General features: G+C 56.3%; 7 protein-coding genes across 7 annotated transcripts in view; 4 read left to right on the top strand and 3 right to left on the bottom strand.

Annotated features, from left to right (window-relative positions):
- Nucleotides 1-105: 105 nt before the first annotated feature.
- On the top strand, nt 106-6,773 carry ISF_02491 (CCR4-Not complex component, Not1; the record flags this gene model as incomplete). Its single annotated transcript, XM_018846097.1, has 3 exons — nt 106-357; nt 429-6,686; nt 6,738-6,773. The coding sequence occupies 3 exons, from the start codon at nt 106-108 to the stop codon at nt 6,771-6,773; spliced, it is 6,546 nt and encodes a 2,181-aa protein (XP_018706804.1).
- A 409-nt stretch (nt 6,774-7,182) lies between these two features.
- ISF_02490 (Phenazine biosynthesis PhzC/PhzF protein) lies at nt 7,183-8,127 on the bottom strand (the record flags this gene model as incomplete). The annotated part of the gene is made up of 1 exon (XM_018846096.1): nt 7,183-8,127. The coding sequence occupies one exon, from the start codon at nt 8,125-8,127 to the stop codon at nt 7,183-7,185; it is 945 nt and encodes a 314-aa protein (XP_018706803.1).
- Nucleotides 8,128-12,751: 4,624 nt separating this feature from the next.
- Nucleotides 12,752-13,942, top strand: ISF_02489 (hypothetical protein; the record flags this gene model as incomplete). Its single annotated transcript, XM_018846095.1, has 2 exons — nt 12,752-13,155; nt 13,213-13,942. The coding sequence occupies 2 exons, from the start codon at nt 12,752-12,754 to the stop codon at nt 13,940-13,942; spliced, it is 1,134 nt and encodes a 377-aa protein (XP_018706802.1).
- Nucleotides 13,943-14,559: 617 nt separating this feature from the next.
- On the bottom strand, nt 14,560-15,879 carry ISF_02488 (ubiquinone/menaquinone biosynthesis-related protein; the record flags this gene model as incomplete). Its single annotated transcript, XM_018846094.1, has 1 exon — nt 14,560-15,879. The coding sequence occupies one exon, from the start codon at nt 15,877-15,879 to the stop codon at nt 14,560-14,562; it is 1,320 nt and encodes a 439-aa protein (XP_018706801.1).
- A 374-nt stretch (nt 15,880-16,253) lies between these two features.
- On the top strand, nt 16,254-17,854 carry ISF_02487 (Impact family; the record flags this gene model as incomplete). Its single annotated transcript, XM_018846093.1, has 2 exons — nt 16,254-16,366; nt 16,417-17,854. The coding sequence occupies 2 exons, from the start codon at nt 16,254-16,256 to the stop codon at nt 17,852-17,854; spliced, it is 1,551 nt and encodes a 516-aa protein (XP_018706800.1).
- Nucleotides 17,855-18,851: 997 nt separating this feature from the next.
- Nucleotides 18,852-20,115, top strand: ISF_02486 (Cell division control protein 2 (Cyclin-dependent protein kinase); the record flags this gene model as incomplete). Its single annotated transcript, XM_018846092.1, has 3 exons — nt 18,852-18,888; nt 18,987-19,716; nt 19,851-20,115. 3 exons carry the CDS (start codon nt 18,852-18,854, stop codon nt 20,113-20,115), a joined length of 1,032 nt encoding a protein of 343 aa, XP_018706799.1.
- Nucleotides 20,116-20,790: 675 nt separating this feature from the next.
- The window catches only part of ISF_02485 (hypothetical protein), a gene marked incomplete at both ends in the record, with an annotated part of 1,820 nt that continues 226 nt past the window's right edge, over nt 20,791-22,384 (bottom strand). The window contains one exon of the mRNA XM_018846091.1: nt 20,791-22,270. Coding sequence (XP_018706798.1) covers nt 20,791-22,270 — 1,480 coding nt within the window. The remainder of the gene's footprint in view (nt 22,271-22,384) is intronic.

Raw genomic sequence — 22,384 nt, 5'->3', positions numbered from 1 at the left:
CCGTCCCTACAGCCTCGTTATCCCTCTTTCGAGCCTCCCTGCCTGCCAGCTCCCCCCAGGCAGGCGCTCCATCACATACTCCACGGCCTTCACCAAGAAACCTCCATGGTCCCTCTACCCAGAGCGGGGTCATTTTCGCCAAATCCTGCCCAAGCTCTCCAGACCGGTTCCAACCACTCTCCGCATCCATCACACACTGGTGTTTTCAGTGCTGGCGCCAGCCCCAGCACCAGCAGTCCGACGGGGGCAAGCTCCCTGACCAAGATTGCTGTCGCACAAGTTTATCTCCTTCTGAGTACCATAAAGGAGGATAAGGACAGGGCCAAGTGGGAGCTACAGCTTGAGCAACTCAGGAGAGTAAGTACCGGGCCATTACCCTCCGATTCGTGATTGCGAAGCCAATGCCTAACATATCACCTTCGCCATAGCTTATCGATGAAAACGGCATGGAGGTCTTCACCAAATACTTCACCCGACTAGTTGTCGGCAATGCGCCACAAATATTTCCTGGCCTTAATAGGCCAGTTGCCAATCCTGGCAACTACCATATTCTCGTCAAGGAAATGGTGAAGATTGCCGTCGATCCGGAACAAGCGACCAAAATTGCAGAATCTATCGAGAGTGGAACTGAAGACATATTCCGTGACTTCGATTTGTCCACCTTCATGGAGCACTTCAAGCTGGATCCGTTCATGAAGACGCTGCTTGCGCTCGCCATCAAAATGGGGTCTCGCGCTGATTTAAAGACAAAGGCCGACGCGATTCTATCAGCCAATTTTAGTACCTTTGTACAGATATTGGAGATGCCCACAATCCACCAAGATCTCACTCCCGACTTCATGGCTCTAGTCATCGACCGGTTCCTTCAGTATCATCCTCCGAGCTTTACGGGCTCCTCTCGACGCGAGCTACGCAATGCTATTTCAAAGCGATACACAATGATGGATACAGCTACGCCCTCGCAGGTACTAGCTGCGCTCGATCTTGCGCGCGTTCTGATTGACAAGCCTACCAATGCATTGGCGAGGTACATACAAAAGACTGGAGCTGACGTTACTCGTGACGAAGAGTCGTGTCTGTCGCATTTGCAAGCACGTCACGGTAACTTTCAGCTCACACCCGAGCAAGTTTCTTCAGCGCTCACGTTTGTGACTATTACACAGACACCCGAGCATAATCCGTCGGTTCTGGTTGCCGCTCTTCGCCGAATCGTCGCCAAGACATTTGAGTGGAATGATGTCGTTGGATCTTTTGACCAGCCCACTGCTAGAATAACGTCCGCTCAGTTCCTGCGCCTGTACAAAGCACTCCTGCCCGTCGCTGAAGATCCCAAGATGAACTTCGATATCCAGCGATTGTGGGGTGGCACATGGTCTGAACCAGAGGCGCAGTTGTCTTTTGTAAGCGCTTACGCTTCCTTGACTCCAGAGCAGCTAGACGCTACGACGATTCCCAATCTCCAACGCAGCATCAATCTCGACGACTACGCAAACTCGCCACAGAAAGCACGCGAACGAGCAGCAGTTGCAATAAGGCACCCCCTTGTATCCGTCGCAGCCCTATCAGCCATTTTCAACTCCGCGCTCAGCTCAATGCACTCCTCCCAATCTATCGAGGCCAAGCGACTCTTCCAGAATGTCGTCGTTCCAAACATCGATATATTCCTTGTTACTGCATTCGAGATCTCGAGAACATCTTGGCCGGACATGGCCGCCCAAACTTTGGCTTCGTTGTTTGATGAATTTCTATACAGACATTCCACGGAGTATGAGTTTGTATTGGACAGCCTTTGGCGAAAAGATAAGGATTGGGTGTGCAGTCGCCTAGCCGACGCGCATGCTGGGAAGCCAAATGAACTGCCAGTCATTTTCGAGCATGCTGTCCACCATGATTGGCTGGATACGCTTGTGTACTTGGGGAATGGGTTCGCTCTTGATTTGGCAGCTCTGGCACATGCGGAAGGATACCTCGATCTTTCCAAATGGGCCAAATACCACGCCGACCAAGGAACTGACATTTCTAGAACATTGGCCCAGTTTTTGGTGATCAAGGCTAACTTCGAGATTGCCTCTCAAAGACCGGACTCTCAGCCCAACGGCAAAGTTACAACGAGCAGCCTTCAAGTCCGCACTGTCTCTGCTCTGCTACAAATTCTCGAAGACTTGATGCCCAAAGCCCCGGTTCCTGATCTTATTGTTGTCCAACGTCAATGTATCACGGCCTATCCACGACTTATCAATTACGGCGAAGGCTACGACGACATCATCGATGCTAACTCTGCACATGGCAACGGGCTGCCGACAGCAGCGAACACCAAGATGGAGGAGCACTACAAGCGCATGTATGGGGATGAAATTGCCGTCCGCAACATTGTTGACGTCCTCGAGCGATACAAGCACTCCAGAGACATGCTAGACCAGGATGTCTTTGCCTGCATGATTCACGGCCTGTTCGAGGAATATATCCACTACGTCGATTACCCGCTCGAAGCGCTGGCAACCACCGCTGTTCTCTTTGGCGGCATCATTTCTCACAAGCTGATATCCGACCTTCCCCTTAAGATTGGTCTTGGGATGGTTCTCGAAGCTGTCCGTGACCATACCCCAGACAAGCCAATGTACAAATTCGGGTTACAAGCTCTAATGCAATTACTGGCTCGATTCCGCGAATGGCCAGGATTTTGCAAGCAGCTTCTTCAAGTTCCAGACCTGCAGGGCACAGATGCTTATAAAAAGGCGGAGGAAATTATTCGTGAGCATGAGGATGATTTAGCTCGAGGACGGGGCAGCGCCGGCACTCCCCATGCACTAGCTTTCGCTACCGACGCTTTAGCGAATGGGAACGATGACCTGGCTTCAACCGATCGGCCAACCGCACCATTCATGGCAATTTGTTTCGACCCCGTTCCCCCGGGGGCCGGATACGAAGACCCCGACGAGGACGAACAAGGCAAAATTCAGTTCGTCCTAAACAACATCACGGAGCAAACACTCGAATCTATGTGCCTGGAGCTTCGTGACATGTTGGATCGCAAGCATCAGCAATGGTTTGCAAGCCATTTGGTCGCGGAGCGAGCCAAAATGCAGCCAAACTATCACCACGTATACCTAGACCTGGTCAAATTCTTCGAAGACCCCACCTTATGGAGCGAGGTGCTCAGAGAGACATATTTCAACGTCGCTCGCATGCTCAACTCTGAAGCTACGCTCCAAAACTCTACTGAGCGAACCCAGCTGAAAAATCTTGGTGGCTGGCTCGGACTCCTGACACTTGCTCGCGACAGACCCATCAAGAGCAAGAATATTGCCTTCAAACAACTACTTATTGAAGCACACGACACCAAAAGGCTTATCGTCGTCATCCCGTTCGTCTGCAAAGTACTCCTTCAAGGGGCTAACTCGACCGTTTTCCGTCCTCCGAATCCCTGGTTGATGGACATCATATACCTGCTTATTGAGCTCTACCATCATGCCGAACTCAAACTCAACCTCAAATTCGAGATCGAAGTTCTCTGCAAAGGTCTCAGCCTCGACTATAAGAGCATTGAGCCATCTGGCGAAATCCTCAATAGACCTGCAGTAGAGGAGCCAGTGCCGGTGCTGGCAGCCGAACAGCTTGAGCCATTCGAAGGAATACCCTTGAATGGCCTTGGCTCGAGTGTCGGTGCCGGCCTCTCGCCTCAGGCTGTGGCGCCGACAATTCCTGACTTGAGTGCGCAAATAACAATCCCACCAACAAATGAAATGGTGGTGAGCACCACGAGATTACATGAAATCGTGCGAAGCTCTGTTAACCGCGCTCTGCTTGATATCATCCAACCTGTCGTTGATCGGTCAGTTACAATTGCCGCAATTTCGACGCAACAGATGATTCGAAAAGATTTTGTTTCGGAGCCAGACGAGAACAGGGTCCGGGCCTCTGCCATCAATATGGTCAAGGCAACGGCTGGGGCTTTGGCTCTCGTCACTTCCAAGGAACCACTTCGGGCCAACATGACCAACTACATGCGCAATTTTTCCAATGATCTCCCGTCTGGTCTACCGGAAGGCACAATCATTATGTGTGTCAACTCAAATCTTGATGTTGCCTGCAATATTATTGAGCAACAGGCTGAAGAGCGTGCCGTGCCTGAAATTGAGGAGCTTCTTGAGGCTGATTTCGAGGCTAGGCGCCGTTTCAAAGCCCAGAACCCGAATGAGTCTTCATACCCGGCGAATATTAACCGCTGGGCAATGACTATACCCAACCCCTTCAAGCTATCTCCCAACATGCCAGGTCTTAACCCGGAACAAATGGCCATCTACGAGGACTTTGCCCGCCAGCCACGTAGTACGGCAATGATAACTGCGGCTGGCACAAATCATGAGCCATCGGCCTCCGATGCGACAAGATCGCTCGCCAACGAGGTACTGCAGGAACCCTTTTCCACTATGCCGAATATCCCCACGCCTGCAGAGACGCCCTCCCTCCAGCAGCTCGGCTCGCAAATGCAGCCATACGGGCCTCTTCAAAGTACCGCAGGAAGCATGTCGAACGGACGGTCCGGCAGTTTTCCCATGGAGGCACATGGCCTAACAGAGCGCCTCACCAAGTTGCTACAGGAACTACTCCGTGCCGCGGGTGAGGCTCGCGAGGAGCACTTTGCCGACTTGCCCCGTCCCCACCAGGTCCTTGATGTTGTCGATGCGCTTGTCCAGTTCATCATCAAGACATCTCAGAGCTCAGAAGAGCTGCCAATTTATGCCGCTGAGCAGATCACTGCTGTCATTTTTCAGCAGGTCGAAGACAACCTCACTCTGGAGAGTCTTGTTCATGTCATGGAAACACTGCGCAAGATTTCAGGTCACGGCTTGAATAATCGTGTTCGCGCTCTATTCAGGGAGCAACCAGGGGGCAATTTTCTCAGTCTGTCATTGATTGCCGCTCTCATGCGAACTGATCTTCTCGATTGGAAGAGCATCGACGTGGCCATGTCCCAAGCCCTCAATGCCAGAAAGGAAGGCTCTCTCGGCTTCTTGGAGCAGATGCTGGATCTAGTCCTGCTCAACAGTCGCCCTATTGCTCTCTATGCCGATTTCGTCTGTACTCTGGAAGCGGCGTGGAACTGGATCAACACGGACGGTGATCCTGAGGTCGGAGAGAGACTCAAGAGTAAGCTTGTGGGCTCCGGTATGTACCAGCCATCGCAAAATAACGGAAATGAGTCTTTCTCGAGACGGGACCAGATGGAGTATGTCTTTGACGAGTGGGTGAAGCTGTGCGACAACCAGAATACATCAAGCGCGGCTGCCGACGGCTTCATCCAGCAGCTCCGGGCTACACAGGTTATTCGCAACAAAAACGATTTCTTTGCGTTTGTCCGCACAGCCATTGACGTGTCTGTTGACCGCTTCGAGCATCAGATTGTTTCTGGAGGCGATGGCTATATGATGATAGATGCTCTTGCGAAGCTCATTGGCATGTTTATTCGCATGGAACAGGATGGCATCACTTCTCGCGCATCATTTGTCGAGTCCGTGTTTGTCATAGTTACTCTGGTTTTGACTCATCACCATATACGACGTGGCGAGTTGCTTAACTCGAGGATTTTCTTCCGCCTGATCTCGATGCTACTGCACGAGCTGCACAGCATTTGCGATGAGCTGCCCGAGGAGGAATCAAGGCAAATCATCTTGAATGTCGCCGTCAGAATGGAGTCGCTCGGCCCACGCCACCTGCCTGGTTTTTCCTTTGCCTGGCTCGCGCTTTTGCAGCACCGATCCCTGATGCCAAGCCTGATGTCTCTTCCTGGCTACGCAGGATGGAAGCCTTATTCCGATCTTGTGTGTCAGCACTTGGATTTTCTGAGTGAGCAGCTCAACGCCTTCAGCGTGTCATCTGTCGCGAAGGATCTATATCGAGCCACTCTTAAACTACTTGTCATCCTTCAGCATGACTACTCCGACTTTCTTGCGGCGCACCATGTTGATTTTTGCAAGAGTATTGCGCCTCACTGCTCCCAGCTGCTCAATCTTGTCCTCACTGCTCAGCCCCCGCAGGGTTACACAAGGGTAGTCTCCAAGGGTAGGGACACTGCTGAGCTCGAGAGTAAGGTCTACCCGGGTCTCGTTGCTGATGCCAAGCTGGTTTTGCAAGAAGCCGGTCTGATTGAGGGTGTCGAGGAAGTCATCCAGGGCGCCACTTCCGAGGGTATTGTGGCGCAAATCGTCCACAATATGAGCTCTGGATCCAAGCCTGAGACGACATTTGGATATGTACCGGTGTCCGCCAATATCGATGTCATCAATGCCGTCGTCATTTACTTTGGTCATCATGCAGCGGAGCGTTTGTCCGGGGGTGAGCCGATTGCGATCAATGGCAAGGAGCCGGAGGTTGCGGTCCTATCTGCTCTCATGCACGAGGTGTCTCCGGAGGTTAGATACCATTTGGTGTCGAGCATGATCAACCAGCTTCGATATCACAGCATGGACACTGAGTTCTTTACTCAGTTCCTGCTACATGTCTTTGGGAAAGACCTGCATGATCCGGAAGACACGGACATTCGCCAAGAAATCACTAGAGTCCTGCTCGAGAGACTGCTTGCGTTCTGGCCACAGCCATGGGGACTGATGTCTCTGGTTGTTGAGCTGCTCAGGAACGAAAAGTACATGTTCTTTGATCTGCCATTCATCAAGTCAACTCCAGAGGTATGTACTCTATCTAGGTTGCTTTTTTGAATACCAATATTAACAGAACAGGTGGCGGAGCGATTCGGAAGTGTTCTTCGGGTCTAGCGGACTGGAAGAAACCCTGGCTTCAGAAGCATCTGGGGTAAGAATGCTGGAGAGCGCTCGGCAACCAAGGCCGGCGCGGCATTTATGAAAGGAAAGCGAGGCGTTGCGCCTGCGTGATATGTGAATGAAGTATTAAACAGCCGAGGCTAAGGATGGGTTTAAAAAGGTTGCACGACGTATTTGGACATAATGGGAATGACGTTGGCGAGAGAGCCAGATCTCTGCATTGGGGGATGTAGACGTTTGGATCCAGCGACGAGATTTCTTTACTAGGAATAAGGCATCAATGTATATTAATAGGGCAGTGTTACGTTAAATACCACGGCGCAAAGTTGGTTTTCTGCTTATGAAGGGAGGACTTTGATGATGACTGTGTGCTTGCAACCCGAACTAGCCAAGTATCTCATTTTTAAATAATCAAGGTGCCCTTCATGATCTTGACAGCCTTGCCTGAGAGGTGAACCTGGTCAATGGCGTCCTCCTTCATCGTCACCTCGACGACGATGTTGCTCTCGCGGCCCATCTCGACGCCCTGGGTCAACTCGTAGCGACGCCTGGGCGCCTTCTGCTCCGCCAGGGCGGCGCTCAGGTAGCAGCAGAGCGCCGACGACGCCGAGCCGGTCGCGGGGTCCTCGCACAGCGCGTCAATCATGCGCGTGCGCAGCTTCACCGCCTCAACGGCCTCGCCGTCGTCCGCCGTCTCGGTGGTGGTGCCGGTGCGCACCCAGTAGAAGCGGCAGCACAGCCCCGAGCGCCACCCGTCGTCCAGCAGCTCGTCGACGGGTCCCGTGAAGGGCGACTGGGTGGCCTGCGCGAGCGCTTCCAGCGACGGCAGCTCGATGAGCACGAAGCTCATGCCGCGGACGATGCTGTACACCGGGGCGTCCAGCTCGGCGGCGCGCAGCGCGGGCACCTCGGACAGGCCCGCCGGCGGGGAGGGGAGGTCCCGCAGGCGCTTGGCGTGCAGGTGCACGTTGTGCGGGATGGCCGCGCGGGCGGCTCCCGGGCCGGCGGCGGCCACGGGGATGGGCCCGGCCTTGGTGACGATGGTGTCGACGCCGGCGCCGGGGTTGCTCAGCAGAGAGACGGCGGCGCCGATGGTCGGGTGCCCGGCAAAGGGGATCTCGGCGTTGGTGACGAAGATGTCGACGGTGCGGGAGGTGCTGCTGGGCTGGTCGGCGGGGGGCTCGTGGATGAAGATGGTCTCGGAGAGGTTAAACTCGCGCGCGACGGCCTGCTTCTGGGCCTGGGTGGGCGGCGCGGGCAGCGAGGCCGGGACGGTGACGACGGCGAGGGGGTTGCCGCGGTAGGGGGTATCGGTGAAGACGTCGTACGTCTCGAAAGGAAGCTCCATGACTTTTTTTTTTTCTTTTAGGCTAGAGGTGCGTGATGCGTGATTTGGAGAGAGGCCGGGAATTGGACCGATGAGATGGTCCAGAGAAGCGGAGATGAGGGGTTGCTTCAGAGTATGCAGATAAGATGCTGCTTTGGGTATAGGGGCAGTTGGACTGCGTTGAGGAACTGTTGATATATTAGAAATGAATTGAATGTATCTACGTCTGTGTAACCTCCGACACGCATTTATATACGTGAGAGATGTGATTCATGCATTGACATCTCCGCTTGCGCCCTTGATGTTGACGAGCCAAAGTGGGTTGAGGAGGCCGTGTAAGTGGACGGGCGGGACAATGCAGAAAGCTGGGCTTTAACAAGATAGTGTGTAAAGTAGAGTATTTCTATGTTAACCGAATATTGGCCGGTGAGTCACTCATGGCGAGTCGTGCAATACAGTTGTCCGATATACCGGAAGAGGCATTTCGCAGAGGCTATGGCAATTATATTTCAATTACTTGAGCATGTGCATATCCGTTTGAGCATGTCTAGGCAGACATGGACCGTTGTCTCTTCGGTCGTCGTGAATCACAGGTGGTCTCGAGTATACACGACGCCCAATGCCTCCAGAGGTAACACCACTGCTGCCAATCTCGTACAGCATCTGCTGGAATGCTTCCCGAGACGTACAATGTTGCGAGCCTAGCTATAAGACTGATTCGTGCGTTCTCTGCTATTGCTGGCCTGCATCCGCAACAGCCAGAGCACCCCGCCTCCTTGTGCGATGCTCTCTTAGGCGATCTACCACAATAATTCCCAATACCGGCGGCGGGGGAGCTTGGGCTTAAAGACATGGTAACAGGTAGGCGGCTTTAATATTTAATAGTTCAAATCAATCTGATCAATCGGTGTAAGTCTGACCGTCATCACCTGCTGGGTGGGTGTCATGGTCTAACTAGCGCTGGCGCGGGGACGGGGGAGCGCACAGCGGCGTCAGCCAAGAGGAATACAACTTGCAGACCGTGGGCAATTGAACGGCGAGTCATCGCTTTCGAAGTGTTAATTCAATTGGTTGTTTAGCGAGTTGTTGAACTGCTACGCTGAACTGCGGTAACCCTTTGCGTGGTGACCAAGGAGGGGAAGCAGCCGACAGTAGGCTAGAACAAAGCTTATCGGGGGACTATGTATGCACGGTATGCGGCATGACGTTCCCGACGAACCGGACGGGCGGCAAGTGCACAGACGAGCGACCAAGTCGACTTTGAGGGGTTGAGCACTGTCAGCCAGTTGGTCAGGACTCCTTGCCAGCAGTAGAACAGACGAGGAACAGGCTCGGGCTACACATTCAGTAAAAGAAGAGGATATGTAAGTTATATTGACACCGGGCCATCGCGCGTGAGAACAACAACAAACTCCCAATAAACAAACCCCCAGGCAACCGAGGGTGTGCAAGCCACAGGCCCAAGTGCCCCAGTGCCAGTTTTCGTACCTGCGTTGTGCTCCAGAACTAGCTAGCCTCGATACTACCATTGGTACAGTAAGTTGGTTCTTAACCAATTTTAGGCCAAGCGGAGCCTATAACAAGACCAGCAACAACACAAAGCGGGCAGCTATGTAACTAGTTAGTCGGCTTGTTCCACAGACAGCTTGCAAGAACCACGATAAAATTGAGGGTCCCTTGCCCTTTTCACATTGGGGAGAAGAGTAAGCAGGGAAATGAGATTCTGCGAGCAAATCGGGGCAGCAATGAGAGAGCGGGCAGCTACCGAGTAGAGTATTGTTGTACAGAATGAGGGAGGGGGTGGCCAAGGCGGAAGGGCCGGGAATGCGTTGGCATTGTCGTGAGCTGTCAAAAGTTAACTAAAGGGCTACTAATATTCCAAACCCAACGTGCACTCGCTGTCGTGTTGTCAACTGCAACGACAAGTCCCCAGAACAAGCCATCCCCTTTTCCTCGGCTTACACGGGGGCGAGCAGGCCAAGAAGTGGCGCAAAGGAGCCCAGCAGAGCCAACAAAGAAAAGTCTTGTGGCGGCGCCAGTGGCTAAAAGAGATGCAAGATGGTCAGATTGGGGAGGGGCAGACCAAAAGGAGTTCAATTGACGGCGGTTCAAGACCAAGGCTGCTGGGGACTCTCCGTCGGGGCGATAGCGGCCGCGGCGGAACTGGCAAGCGATGGGGATGGTGGTGTATAAGCAGCATGTCAACAGCTGTCGATTTCTTTCTTTGTTTTCTTATTGAACCAGCTATTCTCCAGGGTATCAATTCATGTACGATTATCAACACCACTTACACAGAGTACAATGGTTAGTTATAGAGCGACTGGGCGACTTTGTTGGCCACTGTATTACTTGGTCAATAATGGTCAATGAAAATCAATAAAAACAACGACCAGCCGGTTATTAGCTCCAAACAATTGTGGGTGGACAAGTAATTTTTTAATCTTCTTTTTTGTATCCATTGCCATTCTCGGCACAGAGAGGGGCGATTGATGTCACGACTCGTACGTACGGGGTCCCAGTTGCGGCGGGTGTTGCAGGATTTTAATACTAGATGGTCTGGCTTGATCCCGTTCGACCGGCTCCAGTTTTACGCAGGTCATTGTGCGGAAAGGTACGGATACCGACAGATGGTAACTGGTAGAGCATGATGCAAGTCTGAGAGGCGCAGATGGAGGCGGTGATGATGCTCACCGACGGTTTGGTTCAGACACTTGTTATAAGGACTTGACGGTGCAAGTGGAAGGCTGTTGGGGGGGTTGGGCTGGGTTGGTGATGGCATGACATGGAGGAGGGTGTTTTGGTAAAGGCATAATAATGAAAGCCTGGTTTTAAGTTTATCGGTACATAATAAACTCAATCAATATTCGATACTGCACAGATTATGGTATAGATGGAGCGGCTGTTATTCCACGACAGAACCTACATGCATAGGCTGAGTGACAGCATACTGGTAACTAATAAAATTATTAACAGCGAGGACAAACAGTCGGTCGCCGAGGGATGACGAGCATAAATTAGGCGAACCACGATTGGTCACGGATACGTGCAGGAACTTTGCGCCAGAGAGTACCTAGGGGGCGGGGCATGCTGGTTGGTTCAAGCTGCGACGACGAGAAAAAATTGTTCAGAACAACCCAGGGTCTAGCAAGGGTCAAGGGGCCAGAGATAATAAATCAAGTGCAGGTGGCCGTGGCGACGAAAATCTGGAGGGGCGATGGAGATGGAAATAGGCGGTGCAGTAAGTCTTGTTATTGTAGGTACTGTTACGAATTAGATGACGGTGTACGGATACGGAGTACATACTAACGTCTGGGGCTGCTGTTGTTGTGCAGGCTGCCAGGACATGCAGAACAGAGTGAGGGGCATAAAGAATGAGGGGACGTTTTGATTCTCTGATGTAATTCATTCGACATTGCTTTCCAATTGCTTTGTTTATTTTTATTTTTTACCGCCTTCTGAAGGGGCTGCAGACAAAAGAGAATCAATGCAAATATATAGATTAAAAGTACCGTCACTGTGCAGTAGTGCGGCTACAGTACGAAGTACATGTGCAGACATGCTGGACCCTTAACTTCATAACCTGCCTGCCCGCCCGCCTGCCTGCCTGTCTGCCTGCCTCCTCCGAGGCTGAGTGGGGAATCTGGGAAATGTGGGCGGTGAGCTTTTTTTGATTCATCACTCCAAACTCCCAAACGTCAAGGGGATGCCGAGCACTGACAAAGTTGACAAAAAAATATAGGACAGATGAACCATCTAGGAATTCGTTGCTTCCTTCTCCCTTCGTTGCCTGCGACAAAATCCCGTACTACCCCGCTACCGACCTATCCTCCGGAATGCTGCCACCTGCCACCTGCGTTTGCTTGCTTGCTTGCTCCCTTGGAAACTGAGGCAGAAAATCGCAAGAGGCAAGCGTTCAGGGTCGGGACGTGGCCCGTGCTGCACCACTGACGTTCTAGCGGCCCACTTCGGCATGCAGGCATCCTTGCTGTCAGCCAATAGGAGACATGCAGAAAAAAAAAAGTTCAAAGCTCTCGTGCTTGCTGGTCGTCTTGAGTAGTCTTTTGGCCCCCCCCGAAAAGAAGAAGCCAAAGAAAATAAAAAAGCCCCCGGCCAACTGGTCCGGCGGGCTGGTGGCCAGCCTGCTGCTAATCGCCTGAGCTCTTTCCTCCCCAAGCCCAGCGCCCGCCCCATCCCCCCCCCTTCCCTTGTCTCTCTATCCAGACCACCACCCCCCGACACTCTCCGAAACATTTCACAACATCACCGCTTCCCTTGTCCAAGAGGCTTGTCTGGTATTCTTCGTCTGTTTTTCAATATCATCGTAACACAGCGTGCTACTCCCTGTAGCTCTCTACTTTCAAAACAACCAGTCTTATTCCCGTCGGCCGCCCTACCATTACCCATACCCCAGCCGCCTGCCCAGGTACCCTTCCGCATCCGTCATCTCTCCTTCTCTTCGCCTCGTCCCATGCCGCGAACCCCCTTCTCCTAATCGAACGCCGTTGATATCGATACAATAACAACCGCGCGCCAATTACCACAAGCCACCACTTGGCCCCTTCATACTCACGCAACACCGCTTGCGCTTCGGCCAAACAAGCCTGCTCTTTCCTCCCCCTTCGCCACAGACACAAACGCCGCCGCCATGCCTTACAACACAAGGCGCAAGTCGCTGTCGCTGCCCAGCCTGGGCATTCACATTCCCATGACACACGCCGCTCGCGCCGCTGCCTCTGCTTCTGCTTCCAAATCCCGACTCTCGACCTCTCCTGCCGAGTCCGTCGAGTCCCATCCCACCAAGCGTCTCAAGCGCTCTCACAACACTGCTGTGCCCGCCGAAGCCATTGAGCAAACACCCCCTCCCTCCCCTACCGTCGCCAACAGCATCGAGATGACCGATGCCGACTCCGCCTCCAAGATTGACCTGTCTACCGTCAACGACGACATTGTCGAGGGAGTCATTGTCCAACTACAGACCACTGGCAACCGCCCCCATCTCGTCAAGGACCTTGCCATCATCCTCGGCCAGACTCTCACCTCGGTGCAACAGTAAGCCGTGCTACCTTCCCTCTCCTGTCGCTCCTCCCCGCTAACCAACATGACCAGATCCGCGAATCCCTGTGCCATCATCTCCTCTCGCCTCGCCTCATACCTCAAGCGTCCTGTTTGGTCTACGTCGTCGCCTTGCCCCCTAGCCAAAGAACTCGAGACTGTCCATCCTCGCCGCACCTACTTCTTCCTCACAACCCAGCCTCGCCAGGAGATCCCCGACCCCAGCATTGCGCAGCCCACTCTCCCCGTCGCCATTATCACACCCTCCGTCTCCCTCACTGACGACTCTGGCTCTGACGCCGAGGGTCGCCGTCGCGAGCTCAGCCCTTCCCCAGAGGTGGACCTCTCTCCTCACGATCTCGAGGATTCATTGAACGATATGTTCCTCCCTAATACTCCAGCTGGCTCTTTTTCCTCGCGCCGCGTAAGAATCGCCCGCGATTTTCGCCACGACTCGCCGCCGCTGGAGAAGGACGAACGCGAGTTCACCCAAACTGCCGACGTCGTCCTCAAGCGCAAGCTCTCTGAGGCCACTCCCGTCGTCGTTGATCCCGCTGACCGCTCCATCCTGGCCGAGTATGGATTCCGCGACGATATGTGGTTTGGCGAGAACCGCGCCTCTTCGACTACTGCTTTCCTGGCCAGTCCCGCTATTAAGCCTAGCGTTGGGCCGCTGATTCGCAAAGACGAAGACGCCGATAACTGGCTCCGACTTTTCGGTGGCGAGCAAGGCGCCGAGAGCATAGAGATTGATGAGCTTGAAGGCCTCCTTGATGCCTACTAAGTCTCTGACCCTCTCGGCCTCGGCCTACTATAGAATGTACGATGGACGAGATGGATGAGCTGCGCTGCGACCATCGTCCCGGGGGCGAGCCCTCTTGGTTTTCTTTTTTGCGCTGTACAAATTTGTTCGATACTCACATCTCGGCGATTCTGCAAAGATGATGTTTGGCGGATGTCTACGATTTATATGTATATAATGTTGCCACTGGGCAACGACCCTGCATTGGCTCAGACTGGATTACGACAAAAAGGGACTGGTTACGGAAAACGGTTTAGGTTTGGTTTTGGCTTTGGACTTTTGATATCTTTTGCTTTCTTGCAAGACGGCGTTGACGGTTCTAGTGCACTTTGGTTTAGCGGTTTACATAAAAGAATATACCACTCACTGCTCTTGGCATTCGACGTCTCATCGTGATGGTGCATGCATGCATCTGCAAAGGAACACTGTATCTAGTAGCTGCTCTTGGCATTTTGTCGCTTTATTTATACAAGTACGTCTATCCATATCTAACTATCATACAAGAGTCTTTACATATAGGAGAGCCCCCCTTCCATACAACTACTCTTACATCTACAACCTCGACTCCCAATCATTCCAAAACCTCCCTCCCTCTCCCCTCACTTCTTCCCCGCCGCCGCCGGGTCCTCCTCGACCTTGAGCTCGACCCATACCAGCGTCCCCAGCTGCAGCACCTTGGGCCTCTCTACGCGCACCACCGTCAGCCGCGGGGCGCCCTCCGCCGCCGCCGCCGCCGCCGCCTCCTCCACGATGGCCTGGATGTCCCGGTTCCACCAGCACCCGTACTTGTCAAAGTGGCGTCCGGCGTGGCGGTCCAGCAGCCCGTTGACCAGCCCGAGGTGGCCGCGGCCGTGCTCCAGCAGCACGATGCGCCCGGTGCCCGGCTTGACCACCGTCGCGAGGTTGCGCAGCACCGCGACGGGGTCGGCCACGGAGCAGAGGCCAAACGTCTGCATCACCGAGTCGTACTTGCTGTCACCCCCGCCGTTGGGGCCGAAGGAGGGCGCGGGGGGCAGGGCGTGGTGCGCGTCGGAGCGCACAAGCCGCAGCCGGCCGTCGAGCAGGGAGAGATGCCCGCCGGTGCTGTCCGCCGCGGCGGCGGCGCGCACGACCACCGCGGCGTCCTTGAGCGGCGGCACCGTCTCGGTCAGCTTCCGCCGCGCCACGTCCAGCATGTCCGCCGAGATGTCCAGGCCCGTGAACGACGTGATGCCCTGCCTCGCACGCATCGGCACATTCTCCCTCCTCCTCGGCTCGTCGGCGGTGGCGGCGGCGGCGGCGGCGACCAGCGCGGCCTCGATCGGCGACCAGTCGTAGTGCGCCAGGTTGCGCCCGGAGCCCATGGCCAGCTCGAGCACGTCGCCGCGGGCGTGCGCGGCCAGACGCCGGCGGAGGCCGGTGATGCCCATCCAGTACTCGGGCCAATCCAGCTCCTTGTCGAACTGCTCGGCGTTGTCGCCGGTGAGCGCGGGCGGGCGGCCCGTCGGAGTGGTCTGGTGGTCGGAGTGGCAGGCCGGGCAGGGTCGTTGGAGGGAGGCGGCGGCGGTGCCGAAGATGTAGAAGCCGAGGGCGCCGGCGACGAGGGCGGCGCCGCTGAGGGGGAGCCAGGTGGCCCGCCATACGCTCAGGAGGGTGTCGGCGGGCGGTTGCGGTTTCGATTTGGGCAGCGGTGGAGGGCGCGGACGGACCTGTGAGGTTCTTTGTCGAGGGAGGTTAGTCGGGCTTGCGCGTGAAGGGCGAGGGGGCAAGGGGAGGGCGCACGGCTTGTAAGGGGTAGGCCCGGGTGCCTTGGGTTTGGACTTGGATCCGAGGCGCGGCTTGCCGGGTCCGGATTCGATGTGCGCCCACCGACGGGCGCACTGCCCGCGGGCGGCGGCGACTGCTGCGCAAGCGCGGCGCGTCGTCACGCAGGGATTCATCGGGTGCGCATAGTTGAATTGTAAATGGTGTAGATCGATTGGCGTGTGAGCCGGGCTATGGAGCTTGATGGGTTGCTGGAAGAGGGGTGTTGAATGGTTGTAAGTGAAGCTCGAAATGCGCAAGGTGTACCTTTTTTCTGCAGGCACGGAGTTGGTACGGCCCGAGCTGGTGTCGGCACCGATTCCTGTAAATTAGTGGGTCCCTGGCGTGGGCACCTTTCCAAGACGTCGTGAAGGAACAAGGTACCCTGTACTGTCCTCATCTTGCAATTGCGGGCTATGCGTTGCGATTCCAGATCGCTGCTCCAGGGTTTCGGAAGCCCGTTTGCCATTGAGAATCTTTTCTTTTTGGAATTAGATGACAGATCGCCAAGATGGCGAGTCAGGGGGATTTACAGGAGCTGCTGCGCATGTTCACGGCGCGTAAAGTACCCATGCTGGCGGCCATGGGTCACGTCAAGTCACTTCAAGCAAAGAACCTAAAAAGGTGCGTACACAACGGGCGAATGGTGATCGCAAATACTCACCGGTCTGCAGCATCGAACAAATAGCAGACGCGCCGCTAAAAGTGGTAGAGGAGGCGCTGAAAGACGCGAAACTGGCAAAGGGATTTCACACAGCATGCAAATCGCACACCAAGAAGCCTTCAGCGGCTGTCAAGCGCCGCGTGGAGGAGGCGACGTCACCAAGCCCCAAGAAGGCCAAGCTGGAGCCTACGAAGCGCGACCTGGACTACAGCTCCATGGCGGCGGATGACTTGGAGGCGTCCCTTGAGCTGCCGCTGGTGGAGGACGAGGCCTTGATACGCGACACCACCATCGTGACCAACAGGGCACCCCTCGTTCTCGCGTTCGCCGTAGAGCTGCTCCGCGTAACCATGCCGGAGCAACCACCAAGCAGTAGGCTGAGCCTCGCGCAAGCGCTGGTCAGTGCCAACTCGCGGAGCAAGGCCGTGAGCATCGGCATCGAGCAGCCTGGCAGGGAAGCACTCATCGCCGAGGGCCAGCCCAAGGTGCGCGTCATGGGCCGCGAGATTCCCGTCCTCAAGCGCGGCGATTACACATGGTCCGGTGCACCGGCAAAGAAGAGCGATTCTACGGATTCTACAGGTACAGGCGGTGCGAGCATGAGCACATCACAACAGGACAAAACGAAGAAGACGTGGACGGCAAGCGCAACGTTGACGTCGCGCGCCTCTACGTTTGTGGCGCACGCGGCATCCGTGTCCAACGCCGCCGCGCGTCCCGCCCTCATCCGGCAGCTCATGGCGGAGCGACCCGACCTGGAGACGGCGTCGCACAACGCGTGGGCCATTCGCACGAGCTTCGGCAACTCGCCGCTGGTACAGCAGGCCTCGTTCGACGACGGCGAGACGGGCTGCGGCAAGCTGATGTTGGAGGTGATGCGGGAGGCGGACATCACCAACACGCTCGTGGTGCTGACGCGCTGGTTCGGTGGCGTGATGCTGGGGCCGGACCGGTGGCGACTGATGCGGGAGTGTGTCAACGATGCGCTCGCGTCGCGGGGGCGGGTGGTGGCCGCGGGGTCGGCGACGTTCAACCCCAGCGAGGCGGCCGTCTGGGGCCTCGACGCGCAGGATGGGAGCACGGCGACGTCGACGGTCGGGATGGGCATACACCGGCCCGAGGGCGCGCGCAACTACCTGCTGCGCTCCTTTGCGTCGCCGGCGGGGGCGGGGGCTGGTGAGGTGGGAGCGGCGGGGGCGGTGCACAAGAAGACGACCGTGGCGGCGACCAACGACGAGAAGCAGGAGAACCTGGGCCGGCTGCTGGGGGCGCTGCGGATCGTCGTGGAGAGCTGGTCGGGCGTGCTGACGAGGGACGAGCTGGACAAGCGGGCGTGGAACTGGTACGTGGCTGTTCGGCTGGATGTGCAGTCGGGGCCGTCGGGTTGGGGAGCGCGGGGGGAGCTGAAGCTGAGAAAGATATTGGACCTGAAACGAAATGTGGGTTGAGGAGTTGATGATGGATCAAATCCTGGAGCGTTTTAACACATGCAGAATTTTGAATCGGGTTGTGGAACGTGATGGATCGGGTATTATAGAGATTGGCATGGAATAGCTCGCTCTTTGCTGTGAAGGCTGTGAGGCACCACAAGCCACAAGCCGGCGGGCGTTATCGATAGCCCCCGCCACAAACGCGTCGACGCGCGGGGTGAGCTCAGCTGAGCAACGGAAAAGACGGTATGATGAATGCGGCGGGAGAAAGACTTTGTTTCAAGGATAGTAAATGCACGGCAACGGGAGTTGTTGCTATTTATTAACTATTTCTCCATTTATCCCGATATGCAGTCAACCTGTGTTCTTTTTTTGGGCATGCTTGAACCCCCCACGGTATCTGCAAGCCAAGTAAGCTGCCAAGTGAAGCTGTTGTGTGTCGCTCTGCCAGCCACCCAATCACAAGTAAACAGAAGGGCAGCACAAACAACAGCAACAGACAAACTAAACAGACAAACACAAAAGCGAATTTGCAAAAGGAAAAAAAAGGGAGGGAATTCACAGCGCAACAGGCATAAAATATTCCGATCTGGGCTAAATGACGCGTACCCTGTTGGTGTCACATCTGTGTCGTCTTCCTGCCTTGTTGACGGCAGCTCTTTTTAATTTTCTCCTCGCCCTTGAGAGCTTTGCCCTCGTAAACCTCGCCCGCCTCGCACCCCACCTAAGGCACATTTCGTACCTTCGGCTGGCCTCTTCCTCTTTGCCTCTTCGTCCCTCTAGCTAGTCCCTTTCTTATCGCCCTCTCCGTCATTGTCATTCTCTCTCATTCTCTCCATCTCTCTCTCTCTTTTCCCTTTACGACGACCGACGACATCTTGCAACGGGCGGGCCTGTTTCTTCTGCAAGACGACAAACACGCAACACACACACGCCACCGCCCACCGTCGAACACACGGACGTACACATACACATACGCAGACACGACCAACGCGCATACATAAAAAAAAAAATCATGGATAACTACCAAAAGCTAGAAAAGGTCGGCGAGGGTGAGTAGCAGCAAACAACCTTGCCCGGGCGGAACGTTTCTCTCCATCTTCCCTCGAAATCAACTCCCTGGCAAAAGGCAGAAAACCCACCGCAACAGCAGAGGCTAACGTGTTCCCGGCGTCCTCGTCTTCGCGCCTCCCGGGACAAACAGGTACCTATGGTGTCGTATACAAGGCGCGCGACCTGGCCAACGGCGGCCGGATCGTCGCGCTCAAGAAGATCCGCCTCGAGGCCGAGGACGAGGGCGTGCCGAGCACCGCCATCCGCGAGATCTCGCTCCTCAAGGAGATGAAGGACCCCAACATCGTGCGCCTCTTCAACATCGTGCACGCCGACGGCCACAAGCTCTACCTCGTCTTCGAGTTCCTCGACCTCGACCTCAAGAAGTACATGGAGTCGCTGCCCGTGTCCGACGGCGGCCGCGGCAAGGCCCTGCCCGAGGGCTCCTCGGCGCACCTCGCCCGCCTCGGCATGGGCGACGCCGTCGTCAAGCGCTTCATGCGCCAGCTCTGCGACGGCATCCGCTACTGCCACGCCCACCGCGTCCTCCACCGCGACCTCAAGCCCCAGAACCTGCTCATCGACCGCGAGGGCAACCTCAAGCTCGCCGACTTTGGCCTCGCCCGCGCATTTGGCGTCCCGCTGCGCACCTACACCCACGAGGTCGTCACCCTCTGGTACCGCGCCCCCGAGATCCTGCTCGGTGGCCGCCAGTACTCGACCGGCGTCGACATGTGGTCCGTCGGCTGCATCTTTGCCGAGATGTGCACCCGCAAGCCTCTGTTTCCCGGCGACTCGGAGATTGACGAGATTTTCAAAATTTTCCGGTACGAAAAACGCCGCCGCCGCCGCCGCGGACGACGACGATGACGAGATTGCCAGCCAATCCGACTCGCAACCGTCCACTTCCCCCCTCCCCGTTTTCTTCGTAAACGATCAACTGACCCTTTTTTGCTCGCAGCACCCTCGGAACGCCCACCGAGGAGGTCTGGCCCGGCGTCACCTCGTACCCCGACTTCAAGTCGTCCTTCCCCAAGTGGAAGCGCGACTACGCCGCCGCCCTCTGCCACAACCTCAACGACCATGGCCTCGACCTGCTCGAGGCCATGCTCGTCTACGACCCCGCCGGCCGCATCTCCGCCAAGGCCGCCGTCAACCACCCTTACTTTGAGGACTACGCCGACGAGCCCACGACCGCGGGCCGCGGCTCCGGCTACTACAACTAGAAGTACGTAGCGGCCGGGCCGTACCCCATACCGCTCCCGCGGTGAAGAAGAAAAAAAGAAGCAAGGGCCCCCTCTTAACACAAGAATGCAGCTGCAAGTTTAGGATCGAAGAAGAGAGAACGACGATCCGATAGGAACTTGCGAAGCATTCGAGGTTATTTCGTTGGCGTAAGAAACAAAAAGGCTCTCCTACCGATTCTAGCCTATGTGTGAGTGCAAACGCCGATGAGTGCTCTACACAGCGAGCAGGACAGAGATATCGAGACGACGTTGTGTTGGTGTGCGACTGGGATCTGAGCAAGCGCGTGAGCTGTGCTGCCTCTGTCGTGCGGCATGACAAGCAGACGCGGAGAGAGTGGGAAAGTCAGCTTGGGACTGGAGCGCACATCTCCCCATGTACAGTGCAGACTGGGGAAGCTGTTGACTTTTTTTCGTCACTGGATTTACGTTTCTGATTCATCATTGTCTACTTTTTTTTTTGTGTGTGTGTTTCTGGCAGGCAGGGTAATAGAGATGAAACAACTGAATCGGCTCATTGGAATGCAAGGTCGACATGCTCACGTTCACTAATGTAAATTGGTTTTTTATACATGGCAAGCATGTCCCAACCCTTTTCGCTCTTCGCGGGATATATATTGCATGGATATATGCGTACGCCGCCCACCTCCAAAGCTATTACCAGCTCACGCTCGTCTCGTACGGCGGCAGCCCGTCCTTGAGCATGCCCGTCGTCGTCAGCACAATAGTCGCGCTGCGCTCGCCCAAGAACTGCGTGTCGATAAGGCACACCCTGTGGAGCGCGCAGATGAACTTGCCGCCGCCACCTTCCGCGCCGTCCTCGCCCGGCTCGCACGCGCAGCCCTCGTGCGGCGCCTGCATGCCCGTCGTCGCGTTCTCCTCGAGGACCATGACCGTGTGGACGACCAGCGCGAGCAGGCGCGGGTCGATTATGCCGTCGCGCTCGGGCCAGCCGTGCAGCAGCGCGATGAGGCGCCGACGGACGCCGCCGTCGCGGCAGTTGGTGCCGATCCAGGTGAGGACCTCGCAGGCGCTCATGACGAAGGAGAAGGTGAAGCTGCGGTTTGTCGTCGCTGTCGGGGGTGACGGTGACGGTGACGGTGACGGCCGGCGGCGGCGGTGCCACCGCGCAGCAAAGTGCGTCTCGGCAAAGGTGGTGACGCGCTCGAGGGTGGGCGTGCGCTCGTCCCAGACCATCTCGCCGGTGGCCTCGGTTTGGTCGAAGCACGTCTCGAGGGCCATCCACAGCAGCCGCAGGCACAGGATGCGATACGCCTCCTCGTCCTCCTCGTGCTCGTCATCGTCCGACGGCGGTGGTGGTAGCGTGGACAGCGAGGCGCCTTGGTGGTCGAGGAGGGCGGCGAACTTGGCTCGCCAAGTCAGCATCTCGCGGGCGTAGGCGGCGACGGTGTGGCCGACGGTGACCAGCTCGGCGGGGGCGCGCGGGACGCTCAGCCAGCGTCCTAGGTGGCAGTAGCCGGTCAGCAGCGGCTGGAGCTCGGTGTAGGCGTCGGCGGCGCCGGCGAAGGGCGCGGGGGAGCAGCGGTGGGCGCGGTCGCGCCAGCGCCACTCGGGGATGTCGATGCTGAGGAAGCGGCTGCAAAACTGCATCTCGAAGTGAGTGAAGACGGCAGTCAGGGACTTTGTCGTGAGGACGCAGCCGGGTCTTCGGGCGCCGTGGTTGTCCGCGCGGTAGTCTCGCGTCGTGCAGGTGAAGTCATCGTCATCATCCTCCTCATCCTGCACCTCCTCATCCTCGTCGTCGCTGTGCCTCCAGTACTTCCACCGCCAGTACAGCCGGTTCCCAGCCTTGGCGTGCTGCGCGGCCTGCTCGTAGTCCTCCTGCAGGCAGCACAGGCCCGTGAAGAGCGTGCACGCCAGCAAGATGGCCTCCTTGTCTGGGTCTGTGAGCCCTCCCCCCCCTCTCCCTCCTTCATGGGCCGCCGACCGGCGGGTGAGCGCGAGCAGGGCGACGATGGCGGCCTGGGACTGGGCGAGGGCGAAGCGCTCGTATGGGGATCGGCTGGTGGTAGATGGAGGAGAAGGCGGAGGAGGTGGTGGTGATAGTGGTGGTATCAAGATGCGTGGTCCTGATGACGGTGTAGCCTTCGCAGTCGCGGCCGGTGGAGACGCATCTCTTGCAGGAAGGTATCGCTTCGTCGCATTTGATACGCCGTCGTCTACCGCCAAGGGAATATTAAAAAAAGGCCGTTCGCATACGAGGACTGCGTTCGCAAAAGGGGGGGGGGGG

This window comes from Cordyceps fumosorosea (assembly GCF_001636725.1).
Source record: "Cordyceps fumosorosea ARSEF 2679 chromosome Unknown scaffold_4, whole genome shotgun sequence".
Lineage (NCBI taxonomy): Eukaryota > Fungi > Ascomycota > Sordariomycetes > Hypocreales > Cordycipitaceae > Cordyceps > Cordyceps fumosorosea.
Note: the sequence above shows the minus strand (reverse complement) of the source record. Positions and strands in the feature narration are given on the sequence as shown.